The sequence below is a fragment of the Anomaloglossus baeobatrachus genome (assembly GCF_048569485.1).
Source record: "Anomaloglossus baeobatrachus isolate aAnoBae1 chromosome 5 unlocalized genomic scaffold, aAnoBae1.hap1 SUPER_5_unloc_11, whole genome shotgun sequence".
Lineage (NCBI taxonomy): Eukaryota > Metazoa > Chordata > Amphibia > Anura > Aromobatidae > Anomaloglossus > Anomaloglossus baeobatrachus.
Genome location: NW_027441786.1, coordinates 551,287 through 571,354, shown reverse-complemented (window position 1 = coordinate 571,354; position 20,068 = coordinate 551,287). Strand labels below are relative to the sequence as shown.

At 46.7% G+C, this 20,068-nt stretch overlaps 1 protein-coding gene across 1 annotated transcript in view; it reads left to right on the top strand.

Moving 5' to 3' along the window:
- Positions 1-567: 567 nt before the first annotated feature.
- The window catches only part of LOC142258789 (uncharacterized), an 81,228-nt gene continuing 61,727 nt past the window's right edge, over positions 568-20,068 (top strand). Inside the window, exons 1-2 of the mRNA XM_075331385.1 lie at positions 568-1,005; positions 1,563-2,454. Coding sequence (XP_075187500.1) covers positions 568-1,005; positions 1,563-2,454 — 1,330 coding nt within the window. The remainder of the gene's footprint in view (positions 1,006-1,562; positions 2,455-20,068) is intronic.

Sequence of the window (20,068 nt, the reverse complement as noted above, 5' to 3'; positions counted from 1 at the left end):
ATTCACCTGGTGGCCCCTTTAGCATCATGTGAATCTGGCAGCATTTTGACTGTCACGGTCTTATCATACCACAAGAGACTTGTATCGGCCTCCTGATGAACCAGAAAATGGGGAAACGCGTTGAGGCAGCCTGAGAGGCAGCATAAGCTAAGTGTTATATCCCTGCTATTAGAACAGTATCATTGTGACAAGGCTGACACCCCCTTGCATTTAGAGGGTGACTGTGAGTCCCATATTGGCACATTATCACTTTATGGTCTGCACTGCACTTTAATTGATTTTTTGCACTGCACTTTATTGTCTTGGCTAGGGACTCACAGGGCCATAGTAGGGATAGCCGTCGAGGAGCGGGGGCGCCGCTGCGCAGAATATAGGGTGCCAACCTCCGCGGCTAGGTAGAGCACAGGAGGGAGTGGAGATTGTAGGGAATTTTCCCTTTTTCCTCTGTGCACATATTTCATATTATGTGGTGTTCAATCTTTTTAATATCGAGTAATTAAATGTTAAGTTTTAATAGGGTTTATGTATTTTTGTTTGACATCCCTAAACTAGTGGATTTGTTTTGACATGGACAGCTTTTTATCGGGACCCATTAACACTGATTTATGGGTAGAGGATGCCAATCAGGCGTTCTGTACTGAAGTGTTACCTGGTGATAGTAACGTTACATCCTTGAGAACACGCTTTGGAGACCTGTACTCCCTCTATAAAGAATATAGTAAATCCTGGTGGGAGATCAAGACACTAGAAAATTATCTAAAAAACAAAATAGTCCCTAAAGGACTACGGATCAATCTGTGCCCCTCCCCTCGCACCTCTAATCCACGTTTACTGGAGGCCTGGGCTAAGGAGTCGGTAGAATCATCTTTTAGATTCATGAACCTTCTCCTAATAGAGGAAAAGACACTACTTGAACAGGCCACCCTGAAACTAAATAAAAGTATTGAGGAGATCTTGAAGTTTAAATCAGAAGCAGACTTCAATAGGAGGGAGATCTCCCTTCAGGTATCCGTGGAAAAATATCAGGGTTTTCTTAAAGAAAGAAAACATTTACAGTTCCAAAGGGACCTGAGGGAGTTCAGTAATAATCAGGCATATAATTTTTCTAGCCAAAAACAATCGGACGTATCATCGTCTGATTTTGAGGTCTCTGACACTGAGAGAGCAGAAGGAGCATCTTTTAGGGGGAGGGGACAGAGGAAAGGTAGGAGGAACAAAAGATGGCAGAGACACGGAAACCAAAGCGGAAGGGCACTGAATCCAGGTATGGGACAACCTGGTCCCTCTGGGCCCTTGCAGTCTGGTGGATCTATACAGGTTGCTACACCCTCCTACCCTGCTCCCCCCACTTCCTCTTTTTTAGAGAGAAGGGTGGGGGTTCCGTACGATTTGAGGAGCAGGGTCCAGTAACTAGATATACACGTGGGGAGAATATCCCTCTGAACAAAGGCCAGATTATCAACCTGACAAACACCCGATTTAATGCACATGACTATAGTATTCTGAGGAAAGGATTGTCATTTATCCCCACCAACAAGTTTAACTGTTTTCATTGGGTTAAGGATGTGAACCTATTTTGTAGGAAATTAAAATGGAGGAGGTTTTTCCTTAGGAATGACAGAGAGAAATGTAGAGAGCTGGGACTAACAGAGGATGATCTCGAGTGTTATCAAACGCTTATGGGTTTGGCACAGGAGCAGACAGGGTTACATCAGGGCGGTTTTGGGCCCTTCACTGATCTAAGAGCGGGCAGCACTAAAATGCCACCAGGAAGCGACACAACTAGTGTGGATATTTTTCTGACCCTGGTGGAAAGAGACCTCCGTAAAATCCCAAGTAAGAACAGAGGGATGGGGTCCAATTTATCGGAGGAAGAATGGACGGCCCTGGAAAAACTTGAAAGAGACCAAAATTTGATCATAAAACCCTCTGATAAGGGGGGGAATTTGGTAATAATGGACCATAAGAGATACCTGGAGATGTGTAATGCTATACTAAATGATAAAGATACGTATGAGATCATCCCGGGAGATCCCACACAAGAATATCTTGAAACTCTGTCACAAATCCTTGAAGCAGCTAGGGAGGAAGGGATCTTGTCCCTCAATGAGTATAAATTTCTCAAACCAAACTTCCCGATAACACCTACGTTTTATTCATTGCCCAAGGTACATAAGGGGTTGGAGCCCCTTAAGGGGCGACCGATCGTATCTGGGATAGGATCATTGACCCAAAACTGTGGGATATATGTGGATCGCATCCTACGCCCCTTTGTTGACGCCTTGCCTTCATTCACCAGAGACACCATGGACCTGTTGAGGAAGTTGGATGGGGTGTCAGTAGGTAGGGATGTGCTGTTGGCCTCCATAGATGTGGAGGCGTTATACAGTAGCATCCCACATGAGAAAGGACTTGAAGCAATGCGCCATTATCTTGGTAGTCGCAATAGCGATTGTATGAGACACAATTGCTTCATGACCGACTTGATGAATTTCATCCTGCGGCACAACTTCTTTATTTTCAACAGGAAGTACTTTCACCAGCTCAGGGGCAGGGCGATGGGGAGCCCCTGTGCTCCCTCGTACGCCAACGTGTTCCTGGGCTGGTGGGAGGAAACCATTGTTTTTGGTGATGAGGAGGTTTGGTGGCACTCACGGATCATGTTATGGTCCAGGTACATCGACGATGTACTTGTACTATGGTCCGGGTCGGAAGAGGAATTTGTGAAATTTGTGGAGGTCCTGAATGTTAATGATATAGGACTCAGATTCACATCAGAGCATGATTGGACATGCCTTCCGTTTCTGGATATTTTAATCACACGCGGAGCTGATGGGAATCTTGTAACAAAAACATTTCGCAAACCGACAGCCACGAATAATCTATTGAAATGGGACAGCCACCATCCACCTCCGCTGAAGAAAGGCATCCCAAGGGGTCAGTACCTCAGGCTACGTAGGAATTGCTCCAGGCTGGAGGATTTTAGGGATCAGGCAACTGACATGACCAGAAGGTTTATGGATAGGGGTTATCCGGGGGAGGTTCTCTATCCAGCACGTGAACATGCGGAGAGGCAAAACAGGGAGAATCTATTAAATCCCCGGAGACTACATGAGGAGGGAGACTCCCTGACTAGATTGATAGGGACCTTTGACTGCCAGAATGGCCGCATCTTTGAGATTCTCAAGAGGCACTGGGGGGTGTTATTGGCGGATCCAGACATCAATAGGTTTATCCCCCAAAAGCCGAGTATCACCTATAGGAGGGGTCGTTCACTTAGGGATCATCTTGTACACAGCTTTTACAGGAAGCCCACACCATCAGGGACATGGTTGGATAGAAGGGTGTGTGGATTTTTTCGCTGTGGGGACTGCTCCTATTGTGGCTATATGAGACCATCTAAGTCAGTCAGGAGTTCATTTAATGACAGGGAGTTCTTCATAAGAGATTTCGCTAACTGCAAAACTGCGGGGGTCGTCTATGTGGCTACCTGCACCTGCCCCCTGGACTATGTGGGAAAGACTAGGAGAGAGTTCCGGAGGCGGGTGGGTGAGCATCTGGGTGACATTCGCAAAAAACGTGACACCCCCCTGGCCAGACATGTGATTGAAAAACATGGGGGAAGCCCACACCAGTTGTCCTTCTGTGTCATTGAGGTTGTTAAGCCTAACCCTAGAGGGGGTGATTTTGACAAGTGTATACTTCAAAAAGAAAGTGAATGGACTTTTAGATTTGATTCCCTGACCCCCAATGGAATCAATGAACAGTTGTCTTATGCGTGTTTTCTGTAACAGGGTAACACCTATGGGGGTCTCGAATGGGGAGCTATGGCCTTAGCTGCCTTGTCTATGGGGTAGCAATAAGTATGGATTTATAATAATATTCAGTTGTCCTCCAGGATCCAGTGTGCAATAAAGGATACCAGCCTGGGTGCCTTATAGATCCGCAAATGATGTACATCAAGTAATAACCCCCCCCCCCCCCTTCCCCATTCTACCTGTTTAATATATCAATTTCTTATAAGGGGACAGTTTATATTAATAACCCTTGTTTCGGACATGAGATATCGCATGTGTGCGTCCAGATGGATAGAGGGAAATAGTGTATCTGAACAATCGGGGCACCGATGTGTGGTACACCTCTGCCAGCATTATACCCTCCGCCTTTGAGTGCGGTAGGATTATAGTTATACCCGGTTATGCTGGCTTGCACTTTGGCTCCTCCCAGATTGTGGGACGAGCATGTGACGTAGTGGTGTTGTGCCCTGATATCCGCCCCTTGGAGCGCATGTAGACGCGGCCCCATGTGACGGGGGCGGAGCATCCGTGCGCTCCAGGGTGGAACGCGGAAATGAACAGGGGGATGTGGGAGCCGCGTCTGCGTACTTCCGGGGTTACCACCCTGGAGCGCATTGACGCGGCCCCACGTGGTTGGGGGTGGGCTGGCGTGCGGTCCGGTGTGGAACGCGGAAGTAAATGCCCGCACCTTGTGTGAGGATGGTAATTGGCTTTAATCAATAAGGTAATTGGGATCCTTGTGCCCATTGGGTGACGCTTGGTCCTGGAGGACGTCTGAGGGGTTATAGGGTGAATCATTCACCTGGTGGCCCCTTTAGCATCATGTGAATCTGGCAGCATTTTGACTGTCACGGTCTTATCATACCACAAGAGACTTGTATCGGCCTCCTGATGAACCAGAAAATGGGGAAACGCGTTGAGGCAGCCTGAGAGGCAGCATAAGCTAAGTGTTATATCCCTGCTATTAGAACAGTATCATTGTGACAAGGCTGACACCCCCTTGCATTTAGAGGGTGACTGTGAGTCCCATATTGGCACATTATCACTTTATGGTCTGCACTGCACTTTAATTGATTTTTTGCACTGCACTTTATTGTCTTGGCTAGGGACTCACAGGGCCATAGTAGGGATAGCCGTCGAGGAGCGGGGGCGCCGCTGCGCAGAATATAGGGTGCCAACCTCCGCGGCTAGGTAGAGCACAGGAGGGAGTGGAGATTGTAGGGAATTTTCCCTTTTTCCTCTGTGCACATATTTCATATTATGTGGTGTTCAATCTTTTTAATATCGAGTAATTAAATGTTACGTTTTAATAGGGTTTATGTATTTTTGTTTGACATCCCTAAACTAGTGGATTTCAATTCCTTACCCAGTTGCATATAGTTTCCCCTAGTCCTTGCTTCTGGAGCTTTAGTATAAGGCTATTATGTGGTAGAGTATCAAATGCCTTTGCAAACTTCAGATAAATCACATCAGCTGCATTACCAATATCCAGGTTTGCACTTACCCCCTCATAGAACCCCAACAAGTTGGTTAGACACGACTTATCTTTCATGAATCCATGCTGTTTGTCAGTTATTATACTATTTTCTGCAATAAATTTTTGCATGTCATCCCTTAAAATGCCCTCAAAAATGTTGCATACTACTGATGTCAGGCTTACTGGACGGTAGTTGCCTGGATCTACCCTCTTACCTTTCTTGAATATCGGTACCACATCTGCAATCCTCCAATCCTGAGGCACCAACCCTGTTACAAGCGAGTCTAAAAAGATGAGATACAGCGGTCTATTGATTACGGAGCTCAAATCCCTCAATATTTGTGGATGAATGCCATCTGGCCCTGGGGATTTGTCAATGTTTAATTTACTCAGACACAGGCGTACTTCTTCTTATGTTAAATTAATTATATCGGGTGGTGAACTTTGATTTTTCACTTGTTGAATGATCCCTGGTACAGTCAGTTCCTTGGTGAACACAGATGAGAAATGCCTATTTAATATCTCAGTCTTTTGTTTGTCCTCTATAACTAACTTGTTATTATATTTTAAGGGGCCGATACTATCCTTTGTTTTCCTTTTTGCATTAATGTATTTAAAAAAGATTTTGGGATTTATTTTAATGTCCTTGGCGATTTTTGTTTCAGTAGCTAATTTTGCTTGCTTGATTTCTTTTTTACATTTCCTATTGATATCTTTATACTTCTGATATCTTTATACTTCTGAAATGCTATTTCTGTATTCTCAGCCTTTAAGATTTTAAACACCCTTTGTTTTTGTTTTATTATACTTTGTACAGTCTTATTTATCCAAAGTGGTTTCTTTTTATTCCTGGACATTTTATTACCAGAGGGTATAAGTTTGTTACAGGACTCTAGCAGTATATCCTTAAACGTACCCCATTTATGTTCGGTATCCCCAGTTACCATGACTTTGTCCCAATCTACACATTTAAGCTCTTCCCTTAATTTGTTGAAATCAGCTTTCCTAAAATTCCAGGTTTTAGCATTTCCCCTTTGAAATGTTCTATTGAATATTACGTTGAAGATTACCATATTATGATCGCTGGTGCCCAAGTGCTCTCCGATCTGTAGATCTGAAATTGTATCTGGTCTATTTGACAGGACCAGATCTAGCAAATTATCTTCCCTTGTCAGTTCATCTACCATCTGAGAGAGGAAATCTTGAATAGTAGATAAGAACTTACATCTTTTAGCACAACCAGAATATTCTATGTCCCACTGTATGTCTGGATAGTTGAAATCCCCCCTGATTATTAATATTAGCTGCCTTTTCAATTTGTTCCAGCATTTCACCCTCTATTTGTTCAGGTATGTTAGGAGGCTTATGTGATTACCTGGACTCTGTGAATGCTTGGCAAGGGTTAAATTTCTTAAAATTCAGCCAGACATGAAGATAGTTTGTTTAGATGGGGGATAATCCCTCTTTGTTTCTACAAGACTCTTGTTGACTCATGTAATTGTTTTCGCCACTGAAGGCCAGACACGCAGATAACTCAATTATGCGAACTTCCCATTGTATTACTGTCACGCTGTACTCTAAAGGTCCAGTCACACAAAGCAACTTACCAGCGATCCCAACAACGATAGGGATCGCTGGTAAGTTGCTAGGAGGTTGCTGGTGAGATGTCACACTGCGACACTCCAGCGATCCCACCAGCAACCTGACCTGGCAGGGATCGCTGGAGCGTCGCTACACTAGTTGCTGGTGAGCTCACCAGCAACCAGTGACAAGCCCCCAGCGCCGCGTGGAAGATGCTGCGCTTGGTAACTAAGGTAAATATCGGGTAACCAACCCGATATTTACCTTGGTTACCACCGCACGGAGCTACACGTGCAGAGAGCAGGGAGCAGTGCACACTGAGCGCTGGCTCCCTGCTCTCCTAGTTACAGCACACATCGGGTTAATTAACCCGATGTGTGCTGCAGCTAAATGTGCATAGAGCAGGGAGCAGCGCACACTGCTTAGCGCTGGCTCCTTGCTCTCCTAGTTACAGCACACATCGGGTTAATTAACCCGATGTGTGCTGCAGCTAAATGTGCACAGAGCAGGGAGCAGCGCACACTGCTTAGCGCTGGCTCCTTGCTCTCCTAGTTACAGCACACATCGGGTTAATTAACCCGATGTGTGCTGCAGCTACATGTGCACAGAGCAGGAGCCGGCACTGACAGTGAGAGCGGCGGAGGCTGGTAACGAAGGTAAATATCGGGTAACCAAGGACAGGGCTTCTTGGTTACCCGATGTTTACATTGGTTACCAGCCTCCGCAGAAGCCGGCTCCTGCTGCCTGCAGATTTAGTTGTTGCTGTCTCGCTGTCACACACAGCGATCTGTGCTTCACAGCGGGACAGCAACAACTAAAAAATGGCCCAGGACATTCAGCAACAACCAACGACCTCACAGCAGGGGCCAGATTGTTGCTGGATGTCACACACAGCAACATCGCTAGCAACGTCACAAAAGTTGTTCGTTAGCAGCGATGTTGCTAGCGATGTTGCTTAGTGTGACGGGGCCTTAAGATGTACAGTAGCAGTACAGCGCAGTAATGTGGGACTGAGAGGATTCCTGAAACTATCTGAGAAGGTAGTTAGCTGGTAAACCACTAGGGGGGTGTAAAAGTGGAGGAAACGTATGAACAGGGAATTCCCTAGCAGAGGTAATACTAGTCAAGCCCACCAGATGGCAGTAGAATCGTCAGAAAGCCGTGTCACAACATGAGGTCTTGTAAGTACACAAGGGCAAAGTCTAAACGTAGTCAGAGGGAAGCAAATAGTCAGTAGCCAGGAAATCAGAGCCTAGAAGCGAGGGGGAGTGGGAAGACAAGACAGAATTAAGGTAAACAGATAAGGAACAAACAGGGAGACAGCGGGAGAGACACTGATGGAAACAAACAACAGAGGAGGTTAACAGGTCAGGTGAACACGGAGATCAGGAGGGGGCAGGGCAGACAACAGGTCACTCAAGAGCAGAACACAGCAGAGCCAGAAATATCACTGGCGAAGTCCAAGAGAAACAGTGCCCTAATAAAGCAGCCTGACCTCCAGAATGAGGCAGAAAGGATTAACCCCTAACGTGACCTGCATCAGAAGTGAAACTAAAAAAAAGGCTCAGCTCCAGCTGAGCCAGGAGTCAATCATGACAATTACTAAGTGAATTGCTAGATGTGAGGTAACATACCTGTCTCACCCTTGTCTCTGGATATTTGAATATAGCTTGAAATCTAGCCAATAAGAGCCCAGTCTTTTCCACCAATCATGAAGACCCCAATGGTCTGAATGGAGAGCTCAGGGGTATAAGAAGGAGGACTGTCCATTGCTCAGGGACTCTAGCTACATGCTACCAATCTAGGACCTGCGGATCTGATTGGCAAGCCTGGATTATAGCACTATATGGACTTCAGCACTGAATGCAAGGATTCGGCTTTGATATCCAGGACTACCTAAGGAAGAAACTCAGGTTGGGACAATTTAGTCACCTGGCTACAGACTTTGCGGACCTCTGCCAGCTTCCCAAATCTGGCATTATTCCATTCTCGGTGGGTGCCCGCCAAAAGCGGGGTGCTGCTGGATTGGAATAAGTAGCCCTGGAAGCTCTGAAGCACGGACATTCTAAATCCCTGGTGAGCCAGCGGAAGGGTGAGACTCTGTTGCCTGTTACATTTGTGTGTTTTGCTGGTTATGTGTTATGTGCCGTTAATATTTTGGGGATCCAATAAAGTATTAGTATTGTAATTCCCTCACCCTGTGTTGTCTGAGTAGTGTTCCGCCCACGGTTAAGGAGGTTGTGCGTTCAGTTGGGATGAGCTCTGAGCCACGCTGTCTTTCTAAAGGCGGCTGGGCCAGCGGACAAGAGCACCCACTGAGCCCCGTGTCTCCACAGCTTATAGCAAACTCCAATTAGAATTTTTTCATTATTCCCCTCCCCATGTACATTTACCCATACTGACTCTACATTGTTGCAGTTCCCCCCAATGTCATCATTCAACACAGGTTTTAGGTTAGATTTGATAAATATACACACCCAACCACCTTTATTGTCTTTCCTGTCCTTCCTAAATGTAGTATAACCCTGTATGTTTACCACCCAGTCATGGCTTTCATGCAGACAGGTTTCCGTAATGCCCACCACATCATAATCCATGGTTGACATAAGAGTCTCCAATTCATTCATTTTGTTTGCAAGACTTCTTGAATTTGCCAGTAGACGTTTAATAGTAATAACACATTTATTACTCCTAGCGTCCCTACGTTCATTGCAAGTCCCACCCCCCAATCCTTCATTGACCCCTACGTCTCACTGTCTCTATCTGCTCTATTCCCTTATTTGCTCCACTACCCTCCCTCCCCCCAGATCCTAGTTTAAAAGCTCCTCCATCCGTCTGACCATTTTCTCCCCCAGCACAGCTGCACCCTCCCTGTTGAGGTGCAGCCCGTCCCTACCGTAGAACATGTAGCCAACTGAGAAGTCGGCCCAGTTCTCCATGAACCCGAACCCTTCCTTCCTGCACCAATTTCTAAGCCACGTATTTATCTCCCTAAGCTCCTGCTGTCTTTTTAGTGACGCTCGTGGCACCGGTAGTATTTCTAAAAACACCACCTTGGAGGTCCTGGACTTCAGCTTCTCTCCTAGTTTCCTGTAATCATTTTTAAGGACCTTCCACCTGCCTCAAACTATGTCATTAGTACCAATGTGCACCATGACCGCTGGGTTTTCCCCAGCCCCACCCAGCAATCTGTCTATCCGATCTGCAATATGCCGAACCCAAGCACCTGGCTGGCAACACACTGTTCGCTATTCACGGTCTCGGCGACAGATGACCCTGTCTGTCTGCCTAATTATAGAGTCCACTACCACCAACATCTGTCTGGGCTTTGCTGCACTCCTATTTCCCTCCTTCCTACAGCAGTCGTTTTCCTGGTTGCTAGGAGCAACGTCCTGCTGTAGTGACCCTAGTCCTGGCCCTTCATTCCTAATATCAGCCAAACAGGCATATTTACTAGGTTGTGCCAGGTTAGGACTAGAGTTGAGCGCGGTTCGTGGTTCGTGGTTCTCCAGTTCTAGGCTCGAGTGATTTTGGGGCATGTTCTAGATCGAACTAGAACTCGAGCTTTTTGCAAAAGCTCGATAGTTCTAGAAACGTTCGAGAACGGTTCTAGCAGCCAAAAAACAGCTAAATCATAGCTTGGTTTCTGCTGTAATAGTGTAAGTCACTCTGTGAATCAAACTATTATCACATTTCAGTGTATAGTGTGCGTGAACAGCGCCTTCAGATCACTGCTGTTTCTATAATGGCGATCGCCATTTTTTTTTTTTTTTTTCTTGTCTTCCTTCCCTAAGCGCGCGCGTCTTGTGGGGCGGGCCAGCATGTCAGCCAATCACAGACACACACACAGCTAAGTGGACTTTGAGCCAGAGAAGCAACGGCATGTGTGATAGGATCTGCATGTCACATGTCCCTGCATTATAAAACCGGACATTTTCTTCACGGACGCCATTATCTGCCTTCTGCGTCTTTGGTGTCAGACATCAGTGTCGCAGCTCCGTCCTCCTGAGTCCTATAGCCGATACAGCTGTATGCGCTGCATACACAGCGCTGGACAGCATAGGGAGAGCACTTTATAGCAGTCCTTTTAAGGGCTCAAACCGGCAGGGTCAGAGTTAAGGTGACAGGTCCTGAAAACAGCGTCAGCGTCTGTGCAGCCAAGGTCAGGGATTTCCTCCCTGCATTTCACCATTAGGAGGGAATAGAAAGGCAGGCTTCCATTCCTCTACCCAGAGCACCACAATCCTGCCACTGTACCCTCTTGTCCTCTGCACACTCCAACTGATAACTAAGCCATTATACTAGCAAACACTCAGTGTACCTAGTGGCATCCTATCTGTGGCTATTGGACTTTGCTTTAGTCCCACTAGTGCCAAGACATTTGCAGAGCGCATCTGCCTGCGTTGCACACTCCAACTAATTATAACTAAGCCATTATACTAGCAAACACTCAGTGTACCTAGTGGCATCCTATACGTGGCTATTGGACTTTGCTATAGTCCCACTAGTGCCAAGACATTTGCAGCACGTCTGCCTGCGTTGCACACTCCAACTAATTATAACTAAGCATTATACTAGCAAACACTCAGTGTACCTAGTGGCATCCTATACGTGGCTATTGGACTTTGCTATAGTCCCACTAGTGCCAAGACATTTGCAGCACGTCTGCCTGCGTTGCACACTCCAACTAATTATAACTAAGCCATTATACTAGCAAACACTCAGTGTACCTAGTGGCATCCTATACGTGGCTATTGGACTTTGCTATAGTCCCACTAGTGCCAAGACATTTGCAGCGCGCATCTGCCTGCGTTGCACACTCCAACTAATTATAACTAAGCCATTATACTAGCAAACACTCAGTGTACCTAGTGGCATCCTATACGTGGCTATTGGACTTTGCTATAGTCCCACTAGTGCCAAGACATTTGCAGCGCGCATCTGCCTGCGTTGCACACTCCAACTAATTATAACTAAGCCATTATACTAGCAAACACTCAGTGTACCTAGTGGCATCCTATACGTGGCTATTGGACTTTGCTATAGTCCCACTAGTGCCAAGACATTTGCAGCGCGCATCTGCCTGCGTTGCACACTCCAACTAATTATAACTAAGCCATTATACTAGCAAACACTCAGTGTACCTAGTGGCATCCTATACGTGGCTATTGGACTTTGCTATAGTCCCACTAGTGCCAAGACATTTGCAGCACGTCTGCCTGCGTTGCACACTCCAACTAATTATAACTAAGCCATTATACTAGCAAACACTCAGTGTACCTAGTGGCATCCTATACGTGGCTATTGGACTTTGCTATAGTCCCACTAGTGCCAAGACATTTGCAGCGCGCATCTGCCTGCGTTGCACACTCCAACTAATTATAACTAAGCCATTATACTAGCAAACACTCAGTGTACCTAGTGGCATCCTATACGTGGCTATTGGACTTTGCTATAGTCCCACTAGTGCCAAGACATTTGCAGCACGTCTGCCTGCGTTGCACACTCCAACTAATTATAACTAAGCCATTATACTAGCAAACACTCAGTGTACCTAGTGGCATCCTATACGTGGCTATTGGACTTTGCTATAGTCCCACTAGTGCCAAGACATTTGCAGCACGTCTGCCTGCGTTGCACACTCCAACTAATTATAACTAAGCCATTATACTAGCAAACACTCAGTGTACCTAGTGGCATCCTATACGTGGCTATTGGACTTTGCTATAGTCCCACTAGTGCCAAGACATTTGCAGCACGTCTGCCTGCGTTGCACACTCCAACTAATTATAACTAAGCCATTATACTAGCAAACACTCAGTGTACCTAGTGGCATCCTATACGTGGCTATTGGACTTTGCTATAGTCCCACTAGTGCCAAGACATTTGCAGCGCGCATCTGCCTGCGTTGCACACTCCAACTAATTATAACTAAGCCATTATACTAGCAAACACTCAGTGTACCTAGTGGCATCCTATACGTGGCTATTGGACTTTGCTATAGTCCCACTAGTGCCAAGACATTTGCAGCACGTCTGCCTGCGTTGCACACTCCAACTAATTATAACTAAGCCATTATACTAGCAAACACTCAGTGTACCTAGTGGCATCCTATACGTGGCTATTGGACTTTGCTATAGTCCCACTAGTGCCAAGACATTTGCAGCACGTCTGCCTGCGTTGCACACTCCAACTAATTATAACTAAGCCATTATACTAGCAAACACTCAGTGTACCTAGTGGCATCCTATACGTGGCTATTGGACTTTGCTATAGTCCCACTAGTGCCAAGACATTTGCAGCACGTCTGCCTGCGTTGCACACTCCAACTAATTATAACTAAGCCATTATACTAGCAAACACTCAGTGTACCTAGTGGCATCCTATACGTGGCTATTGGACTTTGCTATAGTCCCACTAGTGCCAAGACATTTGCAGCGCGCATCTGCCTGCGTTGCACACTCCAACTAATTATAACTAAGCCATTATACTAGCAAACACTCAGTGTACCTAGTGGCATCCTATACGTGGCTATTGGACTTTGCTATAGTCCCACTAGTGCCAAGACATTTGCAGCACGTCTGCCTGCGTTGCACACTCCAACTAATTATAACTAAGCCATTATACTAGCAAACACTCAGTGTACCTAGTGGCATCCTATACGTGGCTATTGGACTTTGCTATAGTCCCACTAGTGCCAAGACATTTGCAGCACGTCTGCCTGCGTTGCACACTCCAACTAATTATAACTAAGTTGCATTGTCAGGGATATTTATTCTTTATTATTCTGCTGTTAATAAAGCTAGACCACCACTGCAATCTTCACCACCTCTCAATTTTTACTACCACATTTTCAGTCCACAATCTTGTCGCAATCAACATGAGTGGCAAAATGACAGATGCTGGTGGAAAGGGGAAGAGGCGTGGTGGAAAAGGCAAAAAAGGTTTTGTCCGTGGGGAAGGTGGCAAAGCTCCATTATCATCTGCTGAAGATAGACCATCTACCAGCAAAAGTAAGATGTCTACTACTTACCGTGGACAATCCGATGTGCTCCCTTTTTTACGGACACGAACAACAGGAAGAAAGGTAGATGATGGGCAAAAAAGGAAAATGCTTGAATGGATCTCAAGTGGTCCAACAAGTGCCCTCTCAGCCACTTCAAGTACCGCATCCAAAAAACACCAGTCCTCTGAGTTGTCATCCCAATCACACTTGATTTCTCCCAGCTCTGAAGTCTCCATCAGCCCTGCACAGTATGGTGGAACTGAGATGGCTGAGTCTGCAGAGCTGTTCAGTCACACTATAGCCTGGGAATCAGAGGTCTGCTCCCAAGCTACAGTGAGTACAGAACAGGAAATGGTCTGCAGTGATGCCCAGAACCTTTGTGACTCTGATTCAGGCCGTGAGGACCAAGTTTCTGAGCATAATGTTGACCCTTTGTCACAAACTGTAACACCTGTGGTTATAGACAATGAGGAACATATTGATGAAGATGAGACGCAGATACCCGATTGGGATGACAACTTAAATATTCGGTCAGGGCAAGAAGAGGCTCGGTCTGAGGGGGAGGGGAGTGCAAACACAACAATTGATGATGACGTTCTAGATCCCACCTACTGTCAACCCCCAGTCAGGCACTCGAGGAGGTCAACAGAGGCGGTGGAGGAGGATGCAACCGACGACGAAGTTACCTTGCGCCTTCCTGGACAGAGTCGGAGCACTGGTAGCACGTCTACAACTGCATCCTCAGCCACCACTCTGCCTATGAGCATTATTCGGGGTGGATCAACAGGTCGCATGGCCTCTAAGCCTTGCCTAGCCTGGTCCTTTTTTGACATCGAAAAAGATCGCCCAACTCATGTGATATGTAACATTTGTCATGATTCTCTTAGTAGAGGTCAAAACCTCAGCAGTTTGACAACTTCTTCCATGAATCGTCACATGAATAAATATCATAAGTCCCGGTGGGAAGCTCACCGTGCTGCAATGCGGCCTAGCGGAGCGAACCATCCACCGCCCGCCCCTTCCAGTGCATCCGCGCGCTCTTCATCTTCTAGGACTGTGGGGACAGCTGTCACACCTGTTTTTCCACGCAAAACTTCCACCACTGTAACCGCAACAGGCAGTTTGCTTGGTAGGTCGTCAGTTGGTTTGGAAGGGGAAACAAGTGAGTGTGTACAGCTCTCTCAGACATCGATAGCACCAACGTTGGATCAAGGCAACATCATGTCTCCGCCTGCACTTTCCTCACAAACCTGCATTTTTCCAGGGACACCCTACTCAACACCGTCTACACACAGCAGCCAGATCTCTGTCCCTCAGATGTGGTCAAATAAAAGGCCACTTCCTCCGACCCATGACAAAGCTAAGAGGTTGACTCTATCCCTCTGTAAGCTGTTGGCTACCGAAATGCTGCCTTTCCGCCTAGTGGACACACAGGATTTTAGAGACCTTATGTCTGTCGCTGTGCCCCAGTACCAGATGCCTAGTCGCCACTACTTCTCTAAGAAAGGTGTGCCCGCGCTACACCAGCATGTCGCACACAACATCACCGCTTCCTTGAGAAACTCTGTGTGTGAACAGGTGCATTTCACCACCGATACTTGGACCAGTAAGCATGGACAGGGACGTTACATGTCGCTGACTGGGCACTGGGTAACTATGGTGATAGATGGTGAAGGGTCTGCTGCACAAGTCTTGCCGTCCCCACGACTTGTGTGTCAATCCTCTGTCTGTCCAAGTTCCGCCACAGCTTCTGCATCCTCCACCTCATCTGGGTCCTCCACCTCCGCCCCAAGCCTGCCTGGTCAGGCCACCAGCGTTCTCACTGCGCAGAAGGAATCACGCAGCCCTCATTACTATGCTGGCAGCAGAGCGCAACGGCATCAGGCGGTCTTTAGCTTGACATGTCTTGGGAATAAGAGTCACACAGCTGAGGAGTTGTGGTCAGCTCTGCGGTCCGAGTTTAATAAATGGTTGTCTCCACTCAAACTGCAGCCTGGTAAGGCCGTGTGCGACAATGCTGCAAACCTGGGTGCGGCACTTCGCCAGGGCAAGGTGACACACGTACCTTGTATGGCTCATGTGTTGAACCTTGTCGTCCAGCAATTTTTAACACACTATCCCGGCCTAGATGGCCTTCTGAACAGGGCACGAAAACTGTCAGCTCACTTCCGCCGTTCAAGCGCCGCAGCAGAGCGACTTGCATCGCTCCAGAAGTCTTTCGGCCTGCCGGTTCATCGCCTGAAATGCGATGTGGCGACACGCTGGAATTCAACTCTCCACATGTTACAGCGACTGTGGCAGCACCGCAGAGCCCTGGTGCAATACGTCATGACGTATAGCCTGGGCCAACGAGATGCAGAGGTGGGGCAGATCACCCTGATGGAGTGGTCTCAGATCAAGGACCTATGCACCCTTCTGCACAGTTTCGACATGGCGACGAATATGTTTAGCTCTGACAATGCCATTATCAGCATGACGATTCCAGTCATTTACATGCTGGAGCACACGCTAAACACTATTCGGAGTCAGGGGGTGGGACAACATGAAGGGGAGGAACTACAGGAGGATTCATATGCGCAAGGGACAACAACATCACCAAGGTCCAGACGTTCATCATCACCAACGCAGCAGGCATGGGACCATGGGGGACAGGGATCGACAAGGGCGCATAGTAGCAGGCGAAATGTTGAGCAAGGTGCAGGAGAACATGAAGAAATGGAGGACGAACTGTCCATGGACATGGAAGACTCAGCGGATGAGGGAGACCTTGGTCAAATTTCAGTTGAAAGAGGTTGGGGGGGGGTGTCAGAGGAAGAAAGAACGGGTAGCACCTCTATGCCACAAACACAGCGTGGACTTGGTCCGCATGGCTGCGCAAGACACATGAGTGCCTTTTTGTTGCACTACCTCCAACATGACAGTCGTATTGTCAAAATTAGAAGTGATGATGACTACTGGATTGCCACACTATTAGATCCCCGGTACAAGTCCAAATTTTGTGACATAATTCCAGCCATAGAAAGGGACGCACGTATGCAGGAGTATCAGCAGAAGCTGTTACTAGATCTTAGCTCGGCTTTTCCACCAAACAACCGTGCAGGTGCAGGGAGTGAATCTCCCAGTTGTAACTTGACAAACATGGGACGGTCTCGTCATCTTCAACAGTCTACCCGTACCAGTAGGACCGTATCTGGTGCCGGTAACAGCAATTTTATGGAATCTTTTCATAATTTTTTTAGACCCTCTTTTGCAAGGCCACCAGAGACAACAAGTCTGACACATAGTCAACGGCTGGAGAGGATGATACAGAACATCGATGCCATGACTGTGCAACTGGAGCCTTGCTCCTTTTGGGCTTCAAACCTAGAAAAATGGCCAGAGCTCGCAACTTACGCCTTGGAGATTTTGTCGTGTCCAGCTGCCAGCGTTGTCTCTGAACGTGTATTCAGTGCTGCTGGGTGTGTGCTGACAGATAAGCGCACGCGTCTGTCCAGTGACAATGTGGACAGACTGACGTTCATCAAAATGAACAAGTCATGGATCCAGAAGGAATTTACTACCCCTGTGTCATCCTGGGGAGAGTAAATGCTTGTTGATTTGGAATGTGCTTGATGCAAATCAAAACATCCTGTTTGCAACTAGGGCACAAGTGCTGCCACTGATAAGGTGTCTGTGTGGGGCCCAATTTTTGGAAAAAAGGGAGACTCCGCTTGGAGTAACCCTTGCTTACATTGTTTTTAAAAGAAGCCAAGATGAACAGAGCTGGGATCAGGAAAGACTTTGCTACCTACCCCGGTGTCATCCTGGGGACGGATAAGAATGGCGTATTTTGGAATGTGCTTGATGCAAATCTAGCTGTGAAGTGTACAACTAGGGCACAAGTGCTGCCACTGAATGGGTGGGTGTGTGTGGGGCACAATTTTTGGAAAAAAAGGGAGACTCCGCTTGGAGTAACCCTTGCTTACATTGTTTTTAAAAGAAGCCAAGATGAACAAGTCATGGGTCAGCAAAGACTTTATCTACCTACCCCGGTGTCATCCTGGGGACGGATAAGAATGGCGTATTTTGGAATGTGCTTGATGCAAATCTAGCTGTGAAGTGTACAACTAGGGCACAAGTGCTGCCACTGAATGGGTGGGTGTGTGTGGGGCACAATTTTTGGAAAAAAAGGGAGACTCCGCTTGGAGTAACCCTTGCTTGCTGTGTTTTTAAAAGAAGCCAAGATGAACAGAGCTGGGATCAGGAAAGACTTTGCTACCTACCCCGGTGTCATCCTGGGGACGGATAAGAATGGCGTATTTTGGAATGTGCTTGATGCAAATCAAAACATCCTGTTTGCAACTAGGGCCCAAGTGCTGCCACTGATGGGGTGGGTGTCTGTGTGGCCCAATTTTTGGAAAAAAGGGAGACTCCGCTTGGAGTAACCCTTGCTTGCTGTGTTTTTAAAAGAAGCCAAGATGAACAGAGCTGGGATCAGGAAAGACTTTGCTACCTACCCCGGTGTCATCCTGGGGACGGATAAGAATGGCGTATTTTTGAATGTGCTTGATGCAAATCTAGCTGTGAAGTGTACAACTAGGGCACAAGTGCTGCCACTGAATGGGTGGGTGTGTGTGGGGCACAATTTTTGGAAAAAAAGGGAGACTCCGCTTGGAGTAACCCTTGCTTGCTGTGTTTTTAAAAGAAGCCAAGATGAACAGAGCTGGGATCAGGAAAGACTTTGCTACCTACCCCGGTGTCATCCTGGGGACGGATAAGAATGGCGTATTTTGGAATGTGCTTGATGCAAATCTAGCTGTGAAGTGTACAACTAGGGCACAAGTGCTGCCACTGAATGGGTGGGTGTGTGTGGGGCACAATTTTTGGAAAAAAAGGGAGACTCCGCTTGGAGTAACCCTTGCTTACATTGTTTTTAAAAGAAGCCAAGATGAACAGAGCTGGGATCAGGAAAGACTTTGCTACCTACCCCGGTGTCATCCTGGGGACGGATAAGAATGGCGTATTTTGGAATGTGCTTGATGCAAATGTAGCTGTGAAGTGTACAACTAGGGCACAAGTGCTGCCACTGAATGGGTGGGTGTGTGGGGCCCAATTTTTGGAAAAAAAGGGAGACTATGCTTGGAGTCACCTTGCGGTGTTTTACATGATTTTAGAATGGCGTGCCATGCCTATATCTGTGTGTCCTCCTCTTTTTCCTTGTCCAGCTGTTTTGTTTTCGCATGAGTATATGTCCTTGTCACTTTCCAATGTGTTTGAGTTGTTTGTCACCTTTTGGACACCTTTGAGGGTGTTTTCTAGGTGTTTTACTGTGTTTGTGATTGCCTGCCATTGTTTCCTATTGGCTCGAGTTCGGTTCGTCGAATGTTCGACGAGCCGAACTCGAACGGGAGGTCCGTTCGGCGAACCGACCTCGAGCCGAACCGGGACCGGTTCGCTCATCTCTAGTTAGGACTAGGCTCCCTAACACTTTTCCGCCTACCTCTTCTTCTAACTGTTACCCAGCTACCTACCTCTGGGTCCTGATCTTCCCCACCTCCACCCTCCTCCATATCACTGGCTCCAGCCAGAGAAAGCTCAGTGAGCTCTAAACTCCTCTCCAGGTTTGTAATGCCCCTGAGTGTTGCAAGCTACTTATTTAGATCAGTTACCAGGGCTTCCAAATACGCAAAATGCTTGCATCGAGTGCCGATATATTTACCCAATTTATATGAATCAGCTCACCGTGTAAGGCTCAATCCTGATTCCGTCCTGGAGCACGGACAGGCACTGCCACAGCCCAATGAAATGCAGAAAAAAGAGGATGTCCAGCTCTTCAGGCAAAGAATCACGTCTTTATTTCATCATGCAGACACAGAGAATGACATGACCAGCACTACGCGTTTCAGGTGAAAACACTCACCCTTAATCATGATGCTGGAGAGACGGCGCTACAGAGTTTATATGAAAATGCTAATTAGCAAAACAGATGTTTAAATCACTTAAGCACTTTACATATTCAAAAATAAAGTTACCATGAAAGTTATTACATGTAAAATAAAATGCAAATACAAATACAATATAGGTATCAATAGTTTTCTGGACTAAGTTAGGAATGTATATAAATTCTGACATATTAATTGTGGTGCACAAATATACATGTGCAGATATGACATCTACAAGTAAGTGCACATAAAATATATGCAAATGCATGACTATATATATGAATGA